The 19,069-nt window shown below is 57.0% G+C and overlaps 2 protein-coding genes across 8 annotated transcripts in view; both read left to right on the top strand.

Annotated features, from left to right (window-relative positions):
- PIP5K1C (phosphatidylinositol-4-phosphate 5-kinase type 1 gamma) overlaps positions 1-10,753 on the top strand; it is a 52,222-nt gene extending 41,469 nt beyond the window's left edge. For 2 of the 7 annotated variants that reach the window (XM_030966604.1, XM_030966602.1), the window contains 6 exons: positions 596-734; positions 1,020-1,052; positions 3,343-3,450; positions 3,697-3,829; positions 7,950-8,033; positions 8,880-10,753. In XM_030966604.1, the coding sequence (XP_030822464.1) occupies positions 596-734; positions 1,020-1,052; positions 3,343-3,450; positions 3,697-3,829; positions 7,950-8,033; positions 8,880-8,882 (500 nt within the window). In that variant the 3' untranslated portion in view covers positions 8,883-10,753. Of the gene's footprint in view, positions 1-592; positions 735-1,019; positions 1,053-3,342; positions 3,451-3,696; positions 3,830-4,290; positions 7,841-7,949; positions 8,034-8,879 lie in introns of those variants that run through there. The other 5 variants (XM_030966603.1, XM_030966601.1, XM_030966607.1 and 2 more) reach the window with 5 other exon arrangements.
- A 2,242-nt stretch (positions 10,754-12,995) lies between these two features.
- CACTIN (cactin, spliceosome C complex subunit) lies at positions 12,996-18,452 on the top strand. Its single transcript, XM_030966643.1, has 11 exons — positions 12,996-13,084; positions 13,171-13,272; positions 13,605-14,106; positions 14,942-15,037; positions 15,483-15,628; positions 15,712-15,874; positions 15,979-16,096; positions 16,280-16,472; positions 16,797-16,919; positions 17,053-17,321; positions 17,768-18,452. The coding sequence occupies exons 1-11, from the start codon at positions 12,996-12,998 to the stop codon at positions 18,256-18,258; spliced, it is 2,292 nt and encodes a 763-aa protein (XP_030822503.1). The 3' UTR covers positions 18,259-18,452.
- The last annotated feature ends 617 nt before the right edge of the window (positions 18,453-19,069 follow it).

Below are 19,069 nucleotides of genomic sequence, written 5' to 3'. Positions count from 1 at the left end.
TAGCCCAAAGCCAACAGAAAGTTGTATTTTCTACCCTTAAAAAAAAAGATTGGGGGGGTGACTGGGAACTGCAGCACTCCAATGACAGTGTTTGGGCAGTTATAACAGGCAGGATCTTGCCATTGGAAAACAGAGGAATGGGCTGGTTCTGTGCTGCCTTTCCTTCACTTCCATCTGGCTGCATTTACAGCTGAGTGCTGGAGGACAAGCTCCTCCAGTGCATGGGTGTTGGATTGCTCCCTGTGCAAAGCACTGAGCACTCAGTGCATCTCTTAATTCACTTGGATATTTATCGCTGGTGATCCAAGCCTTTAATCCAGCTTTGGTCACCAGTAAGAAGTCTTCACTGGCATTCTATTCCCTGCCTGTTGTGCTGGAAGTGGTGCTGACTGGCTCTCCCCAGAGATGCCTTGGGAGAGGCTGTCATGACCCAACTAAACTTCTGCCAGTCTGTGGTTTGAGTGCCCAGTCCCAATGTGGGTGTGCGGGTTCATGGTGGAACAGCCTCGCACGGGGCTGGTGTAGGCGAAGTGTTGGTGTTTGACTTAATCATCTCTTCTCCCTGCCTCTCCCCTGCCCTGCTCTGGGCCAGCAGGCAGGCCAGACCTGCTCCCTTGCACTCCTCCTTCCTTTGAAGAAGCTACCACGGCCTCCATAGCCACGACACTATCGTCAACATCTCTGTCTGTTCCCGAGCGATCCCCCTCGGAGACCTCTGAGCAGCCCAGGTACAGGTGAGGAGATTTCCCTGCTCCCACTGGTGCTGAGTGGCTGCTCTTGGCTCTCTGTGCTGCAGATCCCAGCAGGCTGCCCTGCACTCTGCAATGCTAATGACCGATTTTAATTAAATCTCTCCTGGGAGCAAGCAGACACAGCTTTGATGGGATTAATTATTGCTGGAAGAAGTGTCAGCTGTTAAGTAGAACATCTCCCTCATGGGATGTGGAGGTAGATTTGGGGACAGTGCAGGATTTCTGGCTTAAATTGCTCCTCCAAACTCTCCTGTTTTCTTTCCACAGGAGGCGTACACACTCCTCAGGGCAGGATGGCAGGTGAGAAATGGGTCTCCTGTCTTCTTGTCTCATCTTCTCTCTGCTGCAGAGACCTCATGTTTATCCCTGTGCAAAGGTCGCTTAGAGGGCTGAGTGGGAATTTCAGCAGCTCCAGGATTTTGGCCTGGATGCTGAGCTGCTTCTGCAATCAGATGATCCCCATTTCTTACACGGAATTTTCCTTGCAAAGCAGATCTCTTAGTGCTTTGAAAATACTGCTTATTTGATAGGGAAGGGGACAACAGTATTGTCCAAATTTACCCACCCACTCAGCATCAGAGTCAAGGAAGGTTATTTAAGTCCCTTTAAGCAAGTAAGTGAGCCCTAACAGCAGGAACATTCCTCCTCTGAGCATCTGCTTGTGGCCTGGGTAAAGTGAAAGGGCTTTGACTTTATGAGGCACTGAGCACCCTCAGTCCCCACAGAAGTAGCTTCCAGTGTTTTCAGAAATCTTTTTTCCTCCTGTGGTGTCTCAGAGCCAAGGGCAAGGTAGGACAGAAATGCTGTGCTGCAGAGGGGTGTTTGATTTTAGAGGCTCTTATCATTAAATTATTGTGCATTATCGTGGAATTATTTTGCATCAGTAAAAATTACCCCATTGCCCATGTCAGCAGGATCTGCACGAGGAGCCAGCGGGTGCTGCTGCCTCTGCCCTCGCTTTCCAGGACATTGTGTAGGTGTAGTAGGCTTTGAAATGGCATCAGAGACTCAGTCCTAGGATGTGCCATAGCCAGAGAAGCCTGACAGGCTGATGTCCTCTCTCCCTGCAGTCAGTGTTTGGTGCTTGGAAGGAAAGGTCTTTGGAAGATGAGGGTTTGCCCCACATTACAGGCATCTGTTGTTGTTCCAAGCTTTGAGTGATTTACTGAGTTCAGCTGACAGGCACTGTGAAAAAAAATCCCTTTCTATGGTATTTCCTAATGAAAATACCTCTGGATGCTGCATGTTGCTGCATCCTGCCCTGGAGGGCAGGGACCTGCTCACTGTGAGAAGTGTCAGGGACTTTTGAAGCACCTCATATCCTGTGTTAGAAATTGCTGAAAATTGGAGACTTAAACCCAGGCCCCAGTGGTGGTGCCCATGTGGCAAATGCAGTGACTTCATCCAAAATAGTTCAGACTCATTGGTACCTCCTGGAGGGAGGGAGCTGCTGCAGTATGTGACTGCTCCTCCAGAAATGGGTCAGGTGAGTCAGAGTGACCTGGGAGCGTTCAGGGAGCTCAGTGCCTTGGTCAGAGTAGATCTGTCTGTCACAGATTTGCCAGAGCTACACTGACTGTCTGCAGGTGTTTTGCTGTTTTTTGCCTAATTTGTCCCTTTCTAATACCAGTGCTTCCATGTGCCCTTCCTGGGAGAGTAGGGGACCTGTGCACTTGTGGAACTCTCTGGGATCCCCTGGTGAAAACCAGTGCAGACACAAATTTATTAAAGCAAGAATTTATGTTCCTGAGCTGAGATGGAAAAAACCTTACCCAATTTGCTCAAGAATGTGTCATGCCTCTGGTTATTCTGGTCTGCTGGGGAATTCAGTCCAGGTTTGAGGTCCAGCCCTGTGAGGAAGAGTGTAGCAAGTTCTGTGCATGGAGCTGGACTCAAGTGCTGCCCACTGGTGAGAGCCAGCCTGGAGCAGGGCAGTGCTGTCAGTGAACCCAGGGCTCAGCCCTTCTCTGACAGCTGCCCCTGGGCTGGGCAGGTTCCTGCTCCTCCTTCCCATGGGGACAGTGCAGCTAGCCCTGCTGGCACAAGTAATTACTTTAATAGCATGAGGTATTAAAGTGAAGATTGTTAGAAACAGTTCCAGAGTGTGCAGATAAATCTCAACCTTGGAACAGCTTTGGTGTGCTGGGAGTGTTGGAGGAGGTCAGAGGCTCTGGCCTGGTGCCAGGCTGACTCTGGACGCAGGATTTCCCTGGAGGTCACTTCTCTTTGCTCCCATGCTCCATTTGACACTGCCCATCTTTCCTGCTGCACTGGCTGTTTAACTCCTTTGCTCTTGTCCTCTTTTCCCACATTGTTATTCCTGAGTGCTGTAATCTTCCCTCTCTTTTTCCTGGGAGTTTTGGTTATCCAAACCCTCAGTCCTGGGAGATCTGAGTGCTCCCTCTGAGCTGAAATGAGTCTGTGCTGGGAGGCCAGTGCCACGGTAGCAGCAGCAGCAGCTGTGTGCTGGGGCAAAGCTGCACAAGAGGCTTGGCTGGCTGTGGACTGATTCAGGCTGACTTAAAATGGAGGGCTATGCATAACTCATGTCCAGCTGAGTCTTTGGGCCTGTCTCCCCTTTGGTTTCCAGGTCACACGAGGAGGTGCGGGTCCAGGAGGAGGTTCAGCAAATCAGTGTCGAGCTGGAGCCCAAGTGTGACGTTGAGATTGTAGCTCCTGAAGAAGAAGAAGTCAAAGAGTGAGTGTTTTAGAGTGTTGCAGATCCCACACAGTGGGTTTTGAGCTGTGGCTGCTTGTGCTGGAGGCTTTGCTGAAGTCATGGGTGTTCAGTGAGGCTGAGCACAGCACTGACCTGACCTGCCCTGACGTGACCTTTCAGGATGTGATAGCATAACATCTTCAGAAGCTCCTCTGTAATAAATCCGTTTTGCTTGCTCCTGTCCTGACTGCAGTGACTAGACTGTCATTTCTTTCCCCTGTGCAGAGAGGCAGCTTCTTCAGCCTGTGCCATTGTCACATCCACAGCCACCGTAGAGGTGGAGACAGCCAGCCAGGCCTCGGAGCCAGCCAGCCAGGCCTCGGATGAAGACGACGTGCCAGTCACAGACATTTACTTTGTAAGAGACCTTCTCCACCTGGCCCTTGGGGGGTGATGGGAAGGGTTGGACAGGGCTGTCAGTATCATTCCAGGCAGTCAGGTGGGCAGTGGTTGCCCTGCACCATCTTGGTGTGAAGCACCTTGAGACCTCGGTGCTGGGTGGGTTTTTGAATGCAGGGAACTGGATTAAACTTGGAGAACTCAGAACACCATCTAGTGGGGCTCACACAGGTGGCACTCCTGCTGTGGATGTAGCTGTAGCTGTGCTGCTCTACTTCCAAGCACAAGTGTTTGTCTAAGGCCAGCACATTTGCTCCTGGGACAAGCCAAGGTGATGTGGGTGCAACAGAAAGATTCTTTCTTCCTCAGCCAGAGATCCTGGCTGCTTTCCTGACACAAACATGGCCTAGAGCCAAAGGGAGGTGGTTGCAGAGGGCGACACTGGGCTCTGGTGAACTCCGGCTTTTCCTTTCCCTGCAGGCTGCATTAGGTGATGCAGTGGGAGTCTAGTGCTGAGCCAGGGAGTAAGTTGGTGGTTGGCAGCAGAGTGCCGTGGAGCCTGGCGCTGGTCCTCACTCAGCTCCCACAATGGCTGAGCAACTTCTGCAGACCAGAGAAGAGGTTTTTTAGCAACATGTACCTGTCCCATGGATTCCCAGAGCACAGCTGAGTGCCTGTCCCGTGAGAGCTGAGCTCTCTCTTGTGCCTGGGCACTGGAACCCTCATTAAAAGAGGTGCCCGGCTCCTCCCTGCTCGGACTTGTTGCTGTTAGTTCTGTGGTGCTGGAGACAACCTGAGCCCATGCAATGGGCTCCTTCAGGCTAAACTAAAATGCAGCATTGGCCTTCCCCTGGACTCTTGTGACTCTGCTGCAGAGCTGCTCACTCATTGCCGAGTCGCTCTGAGGCTTGTGGGAGCTGTGGAAGGAATCAGCCCTGTTTTACAGCTTGTTTGGGGTTGGATGCATGCTGTTCAAAATGCAAACGGCTCCTCTAACACTGCCCCTTCCTTGCCTGTGGATGGCAGCTGTGTGCAGGCAGATCCTGCCTGCTCCCCTGGCAAGTGTCTTCTGGTGAGGGTCAGCTGCTCTTCCTCCCTGTCCCTGGGCATATGGACTGCCCCCAGCTTGAGGGGCACCTCTCTCCAAGAGAAAATTCTGCAGAGTGTGTTCACAGAGAGTGTGACTGACTGCTCATCAGCATTTCATACTTCATCTGAGTCTGAGTTTTGCATTAAATGTGTGTCGTGTGCTGTGGAGTGTTTTTCACTGCTGGGATGAAGGGAAAAGCTGATTTGAGTTCCCATGGGCACTCTCCTTGGAAAACCACTTGAGCTGGAGCTCAGGTGAGGCTGCACACGTGCGCTCAAGTAGCACCACAGCTGCTCCTGCAGGAGTGCTCAGGGGCAGTGGTGGGTGAAGGGATGGTGTGTGCAGAGGAGGATTTGCCCAGTCCCAGGAGGCTGTGGTCTGATGACTGAAGTCTGCTCCTGGAGAGCTCTTCATTCTCCTGTTTATCCCCAGGGAATAAAAGTGCAGAGTGTGGCAGGGCATGGGCGCCGCTCTTCCCTGCACGGCTTTCCCACCTGCTCACCCGTTCAGGCCTGGAGTTGCCCAACCTCTTGTTTTTTGCTTTCTCTTTCATCCTCTCTTTCACATCACCCTTTTTTTCCTCTGTTTCCTTTCTCACCTCACTTGTCCTGGGGCCACTCAGTTCACAGATGGGAGGTACTGGATTTACTCTCCCCGCCAGCGCAGACTCCGAACTACCTCGCATTCCTCTGGGATTGTAAGTGACCACACCAGCACAGCATGTAGGGGAGCAGAGCTGCAGCTTTGAAACACTGGGGCCAGCATCCCATTTCTCTCAATGGCTGGGGCTCTGGATTGAGTGGGCATTAGGAACCAGCCCAGCAGAAATGGGGGAAGCATATTGAAATGACACCAGTGGATCTCCTTGTAGGATCTGAGAGAATCATGAGCTCTGTCCCTTTTCTGCAGAGTGGTGACACAGCTCCTACCCTGGCATGGGCTGTAGTGTCACCCAGCCCTTGGAAAAACTGAGAGCAGTGAGGCCCTGGCACAGGGTACCCAGAGAACCTGTGGTTGCCCTCTCTGGAAATGTCCAAGGTCAGACTGGATGGGTTTGAAGCAGCCTGGGATAGTGGAAGGTGTCCCTGCCCATGGCAAGGGGGGATGCTGGGTCATCTTCCATCCCAAACTGTTCTGTGAGACTTAGTACCAGATCTGGCCATAGAGGCACTGGGGCCTCCATAGGTGATGTCAGGCTCAGCTCCCTCAGCCCAGGAAGAGGGTTTTAAAGACACCATTAAGATATTTTGAAGATTCTAAAACTCCAGTAGCAAACAGAACTGTTTTAGCTTGTGGGGAGCATCTCATAAACCAAATGAGACAGGAGCTGGTACTGAGTTAGGGCTGGTTTCAGCTCTCCAGCCCTTCTCAGTATCACCAGTGTGCTCCCTCCTCACTTTCAGGGGTTCTGTGAGCAGGCAGGGTTTTCCTTTCCAAAAGATGCAGGGAGGCATTTGAGCTTTTAGGGGCTGAATCTAGAGCTGAGATTGTTCTGGGGTTTAGCATTTAGCTTCTCATGCTTTGGGAGAGCTGCTGTCCCCAGGGAGTGGTGGCAGCGCTGCTGGAGCCTCGCTGGTGCAGCCTGGTGCTCCCATTTGGGGTACAGGCAGGGTGCATGGGGAAGCAGGGGCAGGAATGTGCCCCTGGCTGTTGCTGATGGCATGAGGAAGGTGCTGCTGGGCAAACGGGCAACTCCTCCTGCAGCCCCTCCTGTGCCTCAGCTGGGTTTGGCTGCTCTGGCACCAGGAGGGGTAATGCCAAGCACTGGGTGCTCCTTTATCTCCTGCAGCTCCCTGCATGCATCCAAGCTCCTAAAAGGCTCTGAAAGAGACTGGCTGGAGCATATGGTTCAGTCAGGATGGATGAACCATCATGGATGAAAAAGAGGATGTGGGATAAGCTTGATGTGGTGGGGAGGTTTCCTGTACCTCTGACAGAGCCCTGTGAGAAGCTCCAGACAGGGGCTTCTCAGCCTTCCTTCCTCCCAGCAGTCTCTGCTAATGGAGCTGCAGTTACTGGGGGGTTCAGCATGTGGAGCCCAGTGCTTCAAAGCTTCTCTGGCTTCTTTTAGTTCCTTGTACATTGTAGGCTGTCATGCTCAGTTCCTGGGCTGGGAACACTGCAGGCTTCTTCCAAACACCCAGTTCTGCACTACCTTCCTTTGCAGATGCCAGGCTGGGTCAAAGGGGGCAGTCTCTTCTCTGTGGGAGCTCCTCTGGAGACAAAAGAGCCTGTTTGCAATGTAAATGGGGGCCCCCCTGGGAACACTGGCAGCAGAGACCAGCCCTTGAATCTGTGCTGTGCAGGCAGCAGAGTGTGTCTTCTCACAGCAGTGCCCAGTGCTATTAGAACTGTCCCTCAAGGCACACCTCCTTCCCCTCATTCTTTCCAGGGTCCCGTTGTGTTTTGCCTCCTGTGTTGTACTTGTTCCCATCACCCCACTGTCTCTAAAATCCCAGCAAAAACTGTTTCCTTTCTGTGGCCACCATCCTCCATGGTCTCACCCCAGCTCCACTGCCTTCTGCAGAGAAGGAGAAAGGCACAACAAACAAATCCAGTTTCCCAGGAAAAGCCCTCCTGGATATCAGTTTGTAGCATGCACAGGGCTCTGGAAATGGGAGGGTGAGAGCTGGTCACAGGTAGCAGGAGCCCAGAGCTGTCACTGCTCTTAGGTAAGTCACTTCCCAAATCTCTCAGTTTCTCTGCAGCCAGGATGATGCCATGGCCAGGAGCTGAGGTTTCCCTGACATCTCAAAAGCTCTAAACTCTGTCCCTGTGAGAGGAGAGGGTGTGCCACCCCCACTGCAGCTGGCACAGATCCCCTGTCCCAGTTGGCAGGGAGCCGGTGTGTGCTGAGGATGAAGAGGGCTCCTCTGCTGAGAGCTGCCTCTGGGCTCAGTGCTCTCCCTCCAGGTGGACAGCTGTTCTTACTGTATTGTTTCCTGCTCTTTTTATTTTCTCCTTTTATTTTTTCCTCTTCTCTCCTTTGCTCCCTGCTCTGCTGCTGCTCTCCCTGCATTCTCCCTGCCGTCTCTGGCCACTCTGGCAGCCGACAGACGAGAGGAGTTGGGTTTACTCCCCGCTCCACTATAGCACTCAGCTGCACTCTGTCTCCGATGAGGAGAGCGATACAGTAAGTGTCCAAGAGCCGTGTGTGGGTGCCCGCTGTGTTGGGCTCGCAGTTTGTGCTCCCCCTGCAGGGTCAGCTCGGCCTCTGGCAGCGCGGGGCTCCTGCACGGCTGCGGCAGAGCCCGGCTGCCTCTCAGGGCAGCTCTGCGCTGGCACAGCCCTGGCCTGCACAGCAAGGGCTGTGGTTTATTCCCAGTTGTTTGGTGCAGGAAAAACTTCGGGGAGCACAGGTTTCCCAGACATGTTGCCATTTCTGGAGGATGTAGAACAGCCTCTGGTTGTGCTGGGAAGTTGGCAGGACAGAGACCTGACTGATGTGGGCACTGGTGCTCAGGGGTTGATCCTCTTTCACAACCAGAAAGACATGGAGGGGCTGGGGCATGTCCAGAGAAGTGAGTGGACATGGGGAAGGGGCTGGAACACAATTGTGATGAGGAGCAGCTAGGAGGGGCTCAGCCTGGAGAAAAGGTGGCTCAGGGGGGACCTTGCTCTCCACAACTCCCTGACAGGAGGGGACAGCCAGGTGGGAGTCAGGATCTGCTCCCAGGGAACAAGGGACAGAAGAGGAAACAGCCTCAAACTGTGCTAGGGGAGGTTTAGCTTGGATATTTGGTAAAATGTCTTGACTGAAGGGGGATTGTCAGGTATTGGAACAGGCTGCCCAGGGCAGTGGTGGCATATCGGTCCCTGGAAGTGTTCAAATGACATCTGGCTGTGGCACGTGGGGACATGGGGTAGTGGTGAACATGGTGGTGGTGCTGGGCTGATGCTGAATTTGGTATTCTTGGAGGTCTTTTCCCACCTTAACGATTCCATGATTCTGTGACTCTGTTCTCTCTGCCTCTTGCAGTAATCTCTATGCAGACACAGAAGTCCCAGAGAGCAGCGATTCCCTCTGCAGGTCGATGTGTTCCCTTTTCATTGATGCAGCCATTCCAGTGGGATGGGGAAGAGCTTGCTGGCACCAGTATTGCTGCACTGCAGGATCCCGGGCACTGCGTTTCAGAATGGAGCAAAACTATAACCATGTATTTCTACTCACCCCAGACGTGGGCAGCAAAGAAACCACCCGCTCACCCGCAGCTCCCAGCAGAGAATTCTAGCTGGGTGTAGAGAATCCTGGGTAGTAACACAGTGTTTTCCAGATGTGCACTACCATAGCTACCTATCCATGTGTGATACTGTGAACCTTTTTAATTTTTTAATCATGTATTTATTTCTTTTTATCTTTGCACAGAGACAGCACAAATGTGCTTTTTTAAACATTTAGTTTACTGCACTTTTTTTTTCTTTTTTCTTTCTTTCTTTTTTTGGTCATATATTTGTGCATCAAAAAGGAGCATGAGACTTCACCGAAGAATGGGTAGGAGCACGTTGCTGGGGAGGGCAGGGAGCGGAGTGGCTTCATGTGAGGCAGCAGTGTGGTCTCACCAGCCGAGGGAGTCAGGAGGTTTAAGGCTGTCCAGACACTGCCACGGTTTTTCCAAGTGGCCCAAGGCAAATCACTAAACCACTCTGTGCCTCGGTTTCTCCCGTGCTAATGGGTGCACAGTACCTGCTTCCGTTACAGCACTTAAACCCTGGGATGAAAGGTGCTATGAAAATGAAATGTATTAAAGGCCATGGAATAGAATTGCTCCCATGTTACCATAGTCCAAAGCAGCCATGCCAATTCACTTGGATCCAAACTCTCTAGTGACTTCTCCTGTCTGTGACACCGTGCGGGCCAGCACACAGTTCCTGGTGACAGTGACGTGGACTCCTCAGCTCTCCCCGAAGTCGTGATGGGTTCCAGCTCCCCCTGTGCTGCACTGCTGCCACCCCTCCCTCTGTGCTTGGAGTCCACACCTCATCCACGTGGCCACCGCCTGCTCCAGCCCCGCAGGCACGGACAGATGGAACTGGGACCTCCCGAGCCCGGCCACGTTGGAGGGCGATTTCCCCACTCTGCCCAGCCCACGTGGGGCTTGTCCAGACCCTGCATCCTCCTGGAGCCACTCAGCCCCTCACGTGCTCGTGGGTGTACGCTGGGGTCACGGACACTGGGTTCACACGTCCCCTCTGCCCCGCAGGGCAGGCAGGGACACAAGGGCACGTCCAGTCACTGGAGGCAGCAATGGGAGCCTGGCTCTGCCACGGAATTGTGCCAGCACTGCTGTGCTCACGGACTCTTGGACAGAAAGCTGGGTGGCTGGGGTGCTGCCTGGGGTCGCATCTGCTGCTGGAAATCCCTGCTGTGGGTGAGAGGGTTTGCTTTGCAAGGGCTGTGGGCTACAGGTGAGAGACTGGATGTCAGGGGTAGTGTTCAGGCTCATCCATCAGCAGGACACATATCACAGCATAGTCTGGAATCCAGGAATCCTGTCCTCATCTCCCAGAGAGAAAACAGGAAGCCCTTTAGACCAGAGGGAGACAGGTCTTGTTTGTGTGCTTTATGAACCTCGCTTGAGAAAGTCTCTTTATTCCCTTTACAATCTTCACTGTCCTTGGGATTCCAGCTAGAGGGGTGGGGAAGCGGGACCCTGCTCTCAGGCCTCAGCCCCCACAATCTCTTCACAGCAGCACTCAGGAGTGGTTATGTTGGGTCCCAGAAGGTAGCTGGGCTGATGGGAAGCTCCTCCTTCTGTACTGTACTGAACTTCGTGAGAATCTTCAGGAATTGATGTTTTTTTCTTGCCCAGAATACAGGACCTGGACTTCCCTCCCCTGCCTGTAGATGCAGAAGGCTGTGAGTTGTGCTTCTTGGAAGCACAGTCGGGGGATTGTGCAAGTTGCTGCTGTTCATGTATCCATGTATTTACCAAATAGTCTATCAAAAGTCTCTTGAGAAACTCTCCCCTTTCTGTTGCTGCTTGGCAGCTCGTTCTCCCAGCTGAGCTCCTGTCCCATGCCACCTTCCTGTGCCGCCCAGGGGGCTCTGCAGGCTGGGGGGCTCAGGGGTTGGTGGAGGGGAATGGGAGCCATGCAATACCTACAGCCTCACCTGCCTTTGGGCTCAAGGCAAGGGGCTTCAAAAAGCTAAAAATTCAACATCTTTTTCCTCCAGCAGTGTGTGTAGAATGGCCAGAGGAAGCCACATCCCTGCTGCAGCTGCTGCTGTTGGGTGCTGTGCTGGAGGAGGGGGCTCTGGGGGGGAACCAGGGTTGGCTTCAGCTGTTCTGAGCCAGGCCCCTGCCCTGGGACCACCTCAGTCAGGGGCTGAAGGGTTTGGCCTCATCAGGACTTTCCAGCCATCTGAAATCAAGCATCTTTTTTGAGATGGTTCAGGCATCATTGGTGGAGATTTTACTCCTTCCCCTCATTTCTAGGGGGTCTTTAAAGCTGCTTGGTGTCCCAGAGAATGAGCTTTGTGAGCTGGAGCTGTGCTTGGGTCCTGAGAGAGGGGGTGAACCCAGAGCTCTTGTAGCATGTTCATTCAATCAAAGAATTGTGTTCCCTTTTTGAGATGATCCTTGTGCAGTTCTGTAATGCTGGACCCTTTGGAGCAGGTCTGGATGGGCTGGGGTGGTCCTGTAAGAGGACAGGCAAAGGCTTAGAACAGCTTTGTCAAGGGGACAAGGAGGAACCTTCCTGTAAACAGATGTTGATCAGAAATGGAAACTGCCCCTGTTCAGGCTGGCACAATCCCTGCTGTGTCACCTCCTGTGCCAGCAGCTCCCAGTGCTGGGGAACTGCTTCCCAGGGAGGCTGAAAGCACCTTGGATTTTAGAGCTCATTCTGTGCATGGCACTGAAGGGAGCAGCAGCAGCAGCTCTGGAGCGTGTCCCAGGCACTGCCAGTGCTGCCTGGGCAGGAACAGCACCTGCCCGTGGGACAGAGCATCCCTGCTCTGAGTGTTCCTCCCTCTGCATCTCAGATCATTCTGGGCTTGGGGTGCTGTTCTCTGCCAGGCTCCCTTCAGTGACCCAGCAGATGCTGTCCAGGCTCTCCATCGTTAAAGGAGGCACCACAAGTCTTGTACTCTGAGACTGACCCCGCAGGACAGCCCCTTCCCACACAGGTCTGTGCCACTGCTGTCCTTCACCCCCACGGTCCCAGCTGGGATCTCGGACTCTGTGGGACATGCCCTGACCACTGCCTGGTGCTGGGGCTGCAGGTGAGGTCTCCCTGCCAGGTAAGGGGCTGGCAGGAGAAAATGGGCATCTCTGTCCTTGAGTTTGCAATCAGGCTCCTGTAAAGGCTCTGGGGCAAACCCAGGAGCTCGCAGGGACCCTCGACAGGCACAGAGGGGATGCAGCGTTTGCATCCCCGGCCACGTGTGCTGGAATTGCACGGTGAGGAGTGTTTTAGTGAAGCCAGAGCACTCACAGGCCTCGGTCCAAGGCGGGCAGAGGCGTTTGCAGGGCTCCATCGCCCCCCGCATTCCCCTTCTCATTGGCAGCCACTGCTCCAGCGCTTCCCGAGCGGACAAGGAGACAGCCAGGCCACGGCTGAGGGGTTTTCTGTCCGTGTCTACCCGCGCCAGGTCTGTCCCGGTGGCTGTCCCTGTCCCCACGTGTCCTGGTGGCTGTGCCCGCGGATGTCGCTGTTCCCCCGCGTGTCCGTGTCCGTGTCCGGCGGAGGGGGCGCGGCCGGACGGGGACGCCGCTGTTGGGGCGCGATCCCGCCTCTGCTCCGCGGGCTCGAGGCGTGGGCGCTGTTTTTCTTTTCTCGGTTGTTTTGAGGGTTTCTCCCCTCCTTCTCCGGGGAGCCCCTCTCCAGAGCTCTGTCCCCGCTCCATAAAGCGTTCCGCAGTCTGTGCCGAGCTCCGCGCCCTCCGCCTCCCTCCGTGCGCCGCGGGCACGGCCGGGCCGGCAACGGCGGGGATGGGCCAGGCCCCGCCCCCGCGGGGCTGCCCGCCCGCCCGCCTGCCCGCGCCAGGGCCGCTGCTGGGGCCGCTGCTGGGGCGGGGCGGGCGCAGGCGGGCGGCGGGACAGCCTGGTGAGCTGAGGCCCCACGAGGCCCCGGGGCGGAGCCGCCGCTGCCGATGGGCTCCGGGTCGCGCAGCCCGGGCCGGGGCGGCCGCTCGGAGCGGGACCGGGACCGGGACCGGGAGCGGGAAAAGGAACGGGACCGGAACCGGAACCGGGAAAAGGAACGAGATCGGGAAAAGGAACGAGATCGGGACCGGGAAAGGGATAGGGACCGGACTGGGAAAGGGATGGGCGCTCGCGGTCCGGGAGCCACGGGCGGCGATACCGCAGCCGGAGCAAGAGCCGGAGCCGGAGCCGGAGCCGGGGCCGACGCCGGGAGCCGAGCTCGGGGTGAGTGCGCGCCTGGCCCGGAGCGGCCGCGCCGTGGCTGTGCGGAAGCGGGCCCGGGACAGCCGGGCTGGCGTGCCGGGCCCGTGCGGCCCGAACCGGCCGCTGTCCGCACCGCAGGGCCCGGCCGGGGACGGGAGGGGGAGCTCCTGTCGTGACACCGGGATGGAGGTGCAGGTACCGGGGGCGGTCAGGGGTGGGGGTGCAGGTACCGGGGGCAGTCAGGTACCCCTCGCTGTCTCGGTGCTGCCGGTGGCGCCGGTGCTGGGCCGGCCTCACCCGTGCCCGGCAGGGCCGTGCCCTCCTCCCGCTGAAGCCCGGCTGTGCCCCCCCAGCTCGGAGTCCGGCGATGAGAGACAGAAATGGAAAAAGAAGAAAAGGAGCCGCAGCCGGGATCGGCACCGTAAGGACCGGAGGAAGCAGCGCTCACGGTCCCGCTCACGGTCCCGGGGCTGCTCCTCCGGCTCCAGCCCCGAGCGCGGGCGGGACAGGGCGGCGCGGAGCCGGGAGCGGCGCCGCAGGAGAGATGGATCCAAGTCCTCCGTGTCCTCCGTCAGCTCCCCCTCCCCAGCGCGGCCCCGCGGCCGGGAGGAGCCGGGGCAGCAGCTGAGCCTGCAGGAGCGGCTGAGGCTGAGGGAGGAGAAGAAGAAACAGGCGGCTCTGATGAAGGCCCTGGAGACACCCGAGGAGAAGCGGGCACGGAGGTTGGCCAAGAAGGAGGCCAAGGAGAGAAAGAAGCGGGAGAAGATGGGCTGGGGCGAGGAGTACATGGGCTACACCAACACCGACAATCCCTTTGGGGACAACAACCTGCTGGGCACATTCATCTGGAGCAAGGTGAGCTCTGCCCTGGCCCTGCAGCCAAATGAAACAGGCAGGGGCAGCCAGGGGGATCTGTCCCTCAGGTGGGGTCTGTATCCAGGGCGGGGAGATAAGAGGCAGGAGAGGGTCCTGGAGCTGCTGGGAGCTGCAGGCTGAGTGCTGGGCAGCATTTACTGAGTCAGGGATGTGGAGATGGTAATGGAAGTGCTGCACTTCTGCTATAGGAATGACAGAGGGCTGGGAGTGTTCAGGGTTAGGGAGAAGAGAAGGCTCTCTGGAGAAGAGGAGGCTCTGGGGAGACCTTAGAGCTACTTCCAGTGGCTACAAAGGCTTCAGGAGAGATGGAGCAGAACTTGACAAGGCCTGGAGGGACAGGAGCCAGGGAATGGCTCCCACTGCCAGAGGGCAGGGCTGGATGGGATCTTGGACAGGAATTGTTCCCTGTGAGGGTGGGCAGGCCCTGGCACAGGGTGCCCAGAGCAGCTGGGGCTGCCCCTGGATCCCTGGCAGTGCCCAAGGCCAGGCTGGACAGGGCTTGGAGCAGCTGGGACAGTGGGAGGTGTCCCTGCCGTGGCAGGGGTCGAATGAGATGATCTTTAAGGTCCCTTTCCCTCAGGATTCCATGACACTGTTGTGCTGGCACTCACCTGACCAGGCTGGGTGGGCTATGTGGGCTGAGCCTGGGTTTGCTGAGGGGCTCAGGAGCTGTGTCTCAGTGATTTAGGGACTTTCAACAGGATCAGACCTCAGTGGAGCAGCAGAAACGGGTGAAGGGAGTAGCCTTTGCTGGCCAGCAAGGGGCTGTGGAGGTCCTTGGGTTCCACAGCTTCCCTTGGCCATTCTGTTTAAGGCACTGGAAAAGAAAGGGATCAGCCATCTGGACGAGAAGGACCTGAAGGAGAGGAACAAGCGAATCCAGGAGGACAATCGCCTGGAGCTGCAGAAGGTGGGATAAGATGTCCTTTCCATGTCACTGTCTGACAGAGAGCCCTGTTTACAGCCTGGTTCTCACTGGGAAGGCCCCATTTTCTTCTCCTGGGTGTGTCCAGTCTGTAGGATCGTGGGGGGCTATAGAACCTTGGCTTCTGCTATTCCAGGATGAAAAACCTCTTCCCTTAGGTGTGAGCTCAGGAGGTGCTGAGGAGGACAATGCCAGGTCATGACACTGAGGCACTCAGTTGTGCCTGTGTCCCCTGTCTCCCACAGGGCTGGCAGTGAGCCCGGGCGGCCTGGCCCCGCTGGCTCCCCACTGTTCAGGAGCTCAGGCTGATGGCAGGAGTCAAGGCCACTCAGGGACAGGTCATGTCATGGCTGTGTCCTCGAGCAGGGGTCTGTGGTGTCTGCACAGGGGCCCATCCACAGTGGCCTCACAGCTCTGTCACCCTGGGCAGGTGAAGCAGCTGCGCCTGGAGCGGGAGCGGGAAAAAGCCATGCGGGAGCAGGAGCTGGAGATGCTGCAGCGGGAGAAGGAGGCGGAGCACTTCAAAACCTGGGAAGAGCAGGAGGACAACTTCCACCTGCAGCAGGCCAAGCTGCGGTAGGTGTGCACCTGCTCAGAGCCAGGCCTGGCAGGGAGCAGAGGATGGCACTGCTCAGTGTCCCCCACTGTCCCTTTGCCAGGTCTAAGATCCGGATTCGGGATGGGAGGGCAAAGCCCATCGATCTTCTGGCCAAGTACATCAGCGCAGAGGACGATGACCTGGCTGTGGAGATGCATGAGCCCTACACCTTCCTCAACGGCTTGACTGTCTCTGACATGGAGGACCTGGTGGAGGACATCCAGGTGCCTGCTCTGCTGGCTCTCTGCCTGGGCTCAGGGCTTCTCTACCAGCTCTGCTCTCCTGCCCCTGGTGTGGAGCAGGTGCCTGATGTGTCTTCTCCCTGAAGGTGTACATGGAGCTGGAGCAAGGAAAGAACGTGGACTTCTGGAGGGACATGACCATCATCACAGAGGATGAGATAGCCAAGCTCCGCAAGCTGGAGGCCTCTGGGAAAGGAGGACCAGGTGAGCAGGAGAGCAGAGCCTGGTGTGGGTGTTGGGGTCACCCTGTGTGCTCAGGCTCAGAGAGGCTCTCTCAGACCTGCTGGATGCGGGCTGTGGCTCTGGCAGCTGTCCCTGGCTGTCAGCAGAAGTGGGATGGGTGCAGCTGGGTGCCTGGAGACTGACCGGCTGCCCTTGCCTGTCCAGGGGAGCGTCGGGATGGTGTCAACGCCTCGGTCAGCTCAGATGTGCAGTCTGTGTTCAAGGGGAAGACGTACAACCAGCTGCAAGCTCTGTACCAGGGCATCGAGAGCAAGATCCGGGCAGGAGGGCCCAACCTGGACATCGGGTACTGGGAGAGCCTCCTGCAGCAGCTGAAGGCTTACATGGCTCGGGCCAGGTGAGAGCAGAGAGTAGCAACAGAGCAGACCCTGCCGTGGGCAGAGCTGGGGAGGCTCTGTTGGAGGAGGGAATGGGGAGGGGGTGTTCTGCCTTTTCTGAGATGGATGATTTCCAAGAGGGGAGCAGGGCAGGGACACACAGGCCCTTCTGCAGTGGTGATGTTTAGTGAGGTCTCCAAGAAGGAAGTGACCTGGGGCTTACTCAGCCCAAAGCCATCCAAGCCTGGCAGGTTTTTGCCCATGGAGGTGGGTGTCAAAGCTTTGGGCAGTGGGAGTGAGGTGTTCCTGCTGGGTGGGACCCAACAGCTCCTCTCCTCTCTCAGGTTGCGGGAGCGGCACCAGGACGTGCTGCGTCAGAAGCTGTACAAGCTGAAGCAGGAGCAGGGTGTGGAGAGTGAACCGCTCTTCCCCATCATCAAGCGGGAGCCGGCTTCCCCCAGTGACAGGTGAGCAAACACCTGGGCCTGTCCCCGGGCACAAAGGCAGTCTTGTGCCCTTACCCTTCCCGAGGCAGAGCTCAGGTGAGCAGCCAGCGAGGGTACCATCCCCGTCCAGTCCTCTCTTCTCCCTTCCATGCAGGCTGGATCCCGAGGAGAGCCTTGAGGCACAGCCAGGGCCATCCTCAGAGGCAGAGGCAGAGCAGGACACAGAGGCCAAGGGAGAGGCGGAGGGGGAGGCCGTGCTGATGGAGGAGGATCTGATCCAGCAGAGCCTGGATGATTACGACGCGGGCAAGTACAGCCCCCGGCTGCTGGGCCCCAACGAGCTGCCCTTCGACGCCCACGTGCTGGAGGCCGAGGAGGACACGCACCGGCTGCTGCTCCTGCGCCAGCAGCTCCAGGTGACAGGTGAGCCCCAGGGCAGCCTGCCCAGCATGGGGGGTGTGCAGTGATTCAGGGTGCAGGACTGGAGGGGACACTGCCCTCAGGAAGGGCAAGAGCTGGATCTGGGTCCAGCACCCAGAGCTGACCTGGCAGAGGGGTGCCCCTGGAGCAAAGGGTGCTGTGGCCTGGGCAGGAGCAGGGAGATGGTGCTCAGGCTGCTGGTGCTCCCTGGAGACCTCCCTCAGTACCACCAAGGTGTTTGGGTGCAGACAGGCAGGAGAGGTGTTTTGGTTGAGTTTTCCAGCACAACTCAGCCCACTCAGAGCCCACAGGGCAGCCCATGCATTCCCGTATCCAGTTCTGCATGCTCTGCACAGCACCTCCTTCTCTCTGCATGCCTTGGAGCAGTGTTGCATGGCCCAGGCCTGGCTGGCACTGCAGAACCTGATGTCCCCTCTCCTCCCCTGTAGGTGACGCTTCCGAGAGCACCGACGACATCTTCTTCCGCAAGGCCAAGGAGGGCATGGGCGCGGACGAGGCGCAGTTCAGCGTGGAGATGCCGCTCACGGGCAAGGCCTACCTGTGGGCCGACAAGTACCGGCCCCGCAAGCCCCGCTTCTTCAACCGTGTGCACACGGGATTCGAGTGGAACAAGTACAACCAGACCCACTACGACTTCGACAACCCCCCCCCCAAGATCGTGCAGGGCTATAAATTCAACATTTTCTACCCCGACCTCATTGACAAGCGCTCGACACCCGAGTACTTCCTGGAGGCCTGCCAGGACAACAAGGACTTCGCCATCCTGCGCTTCCATGCGGGGCCGCCCTACGAGGACATCGCCTTCAAGATCGTCAACAGGGAGTGGGAGTATTCCCACCGCCACGGCTTCCGCTGCCAGTTTGCCAACGGCATCTTCCAGCTCTGGTTCCACTTCAAGCGGTACCGGTACCGCCGCTGAGGGCCCACCGCCCTCGGACACCCGGCAGGGGTGGGCAGGGGCTCTCATCCCAGGGCACAGACACTGTTCTATGCATGGCCCCAAGGCCTGGCCCAGCGCTGGGCACGTTCCTGAGGCTTTTCTCTGCCCTTGCATTTATCCTGAAGAACACTGAGACTTTGGTATAAATAAAACAAGGATTGTTTTAGCCATGAGATCCTGGGCATGGGCACCCCCACCGCTCCTGCATGACATCACCAGCCAGTGCCACACTGGGAACTCTCCTGGGGACTGGGTAGTGCTTGGGCTGGGTGTCCTCACCCCATCCCCACAGAATCAGCCCCATGTGCTCCTTGCCCCACTCCAGCCTCCTCCATCTCCCCTTACCAGTGCCAGACCAGTCCAGCTGCTGCTCCCCAGCTGAAGTCACAGGGCCCTTGACTGCACCAGCTCAGCCCTGCCCTGTGTCCTGCTTCAGCAAGGGGCCCCTCACCCTCCCCCAGGCCCCATTCCTGGCACGTCCTCCCATGGGATCTTGCTTCCCCAGCCTGGGAGCACTGCCACATCACTCAGTCCTGGCTGGGGCATGGGAGGCTTTAGTGCTGCACGGCGCCTGCTCTGGCGGAGCAGAGGAGAGGGATGCTGGTTGAGATATTTCCTTACAGGGGAAAATCCGGATTCCAGAGCCTGCAGTCCCTCCCACACCATGCCTGTGAGGCTCTCTCTGCCCTGGGCAAGAAGCAGTTGCACTCTCCAGTATCCTGTTGATGAGGTGGGAGTTCCTGAGGGCCTCTAGTGATGTTCAGATGGGTTTTGGGCACCTTAGGGGCAC

Source organism: Camarhynchus parvulus, chromosome 28 (assembly GCF_901933205.1).
Source record: "Camarhynchus parvulus chromosome 28, STF_HiC, whole genome shotgun sequence".
In the NCBI taxonomy this organism is placed as follows: domain Eukaryota; kingdom Metazoa; phylum Chordata; class Aves; order Passeriformes; family Thraupidae; genus Camarhynchus; species Camarhynchus parvulus.
Note: the sequence above shows the minus strand (reverse complement) of the source record. Positions and strands in the feature narration are given on the sequence as shown.

What these genes read in the sequence shown, in the direction of transcription:
- CACTIN (XM_030966643.1), top strand. Translation starts at nt 12,996, where the DNA reads ATGGGCTCCGGGTCGCGCAGCCCGGGCCGGGGCGGCCGCTCGGAGCGG. An exon ending in ATCGCCTGGAGCTGCAGAAG is followed by an intron (nt 15,038 to 15,482) that starts GTGGGATAAGAT and finishes CACCCTGGGCAG; the next exon opens with GTGAAGCAGCTGCGCCTGGA. An exon ending in CTCTGGGAAAGGAGGACCAG is followed by an intron (nt 16,097 to 16,279) that starts GTGAGCAGGAGA and finishes TTGCCTGTCCAG; the next exon opens with GGGAGCGTCGGGATGGTGTC.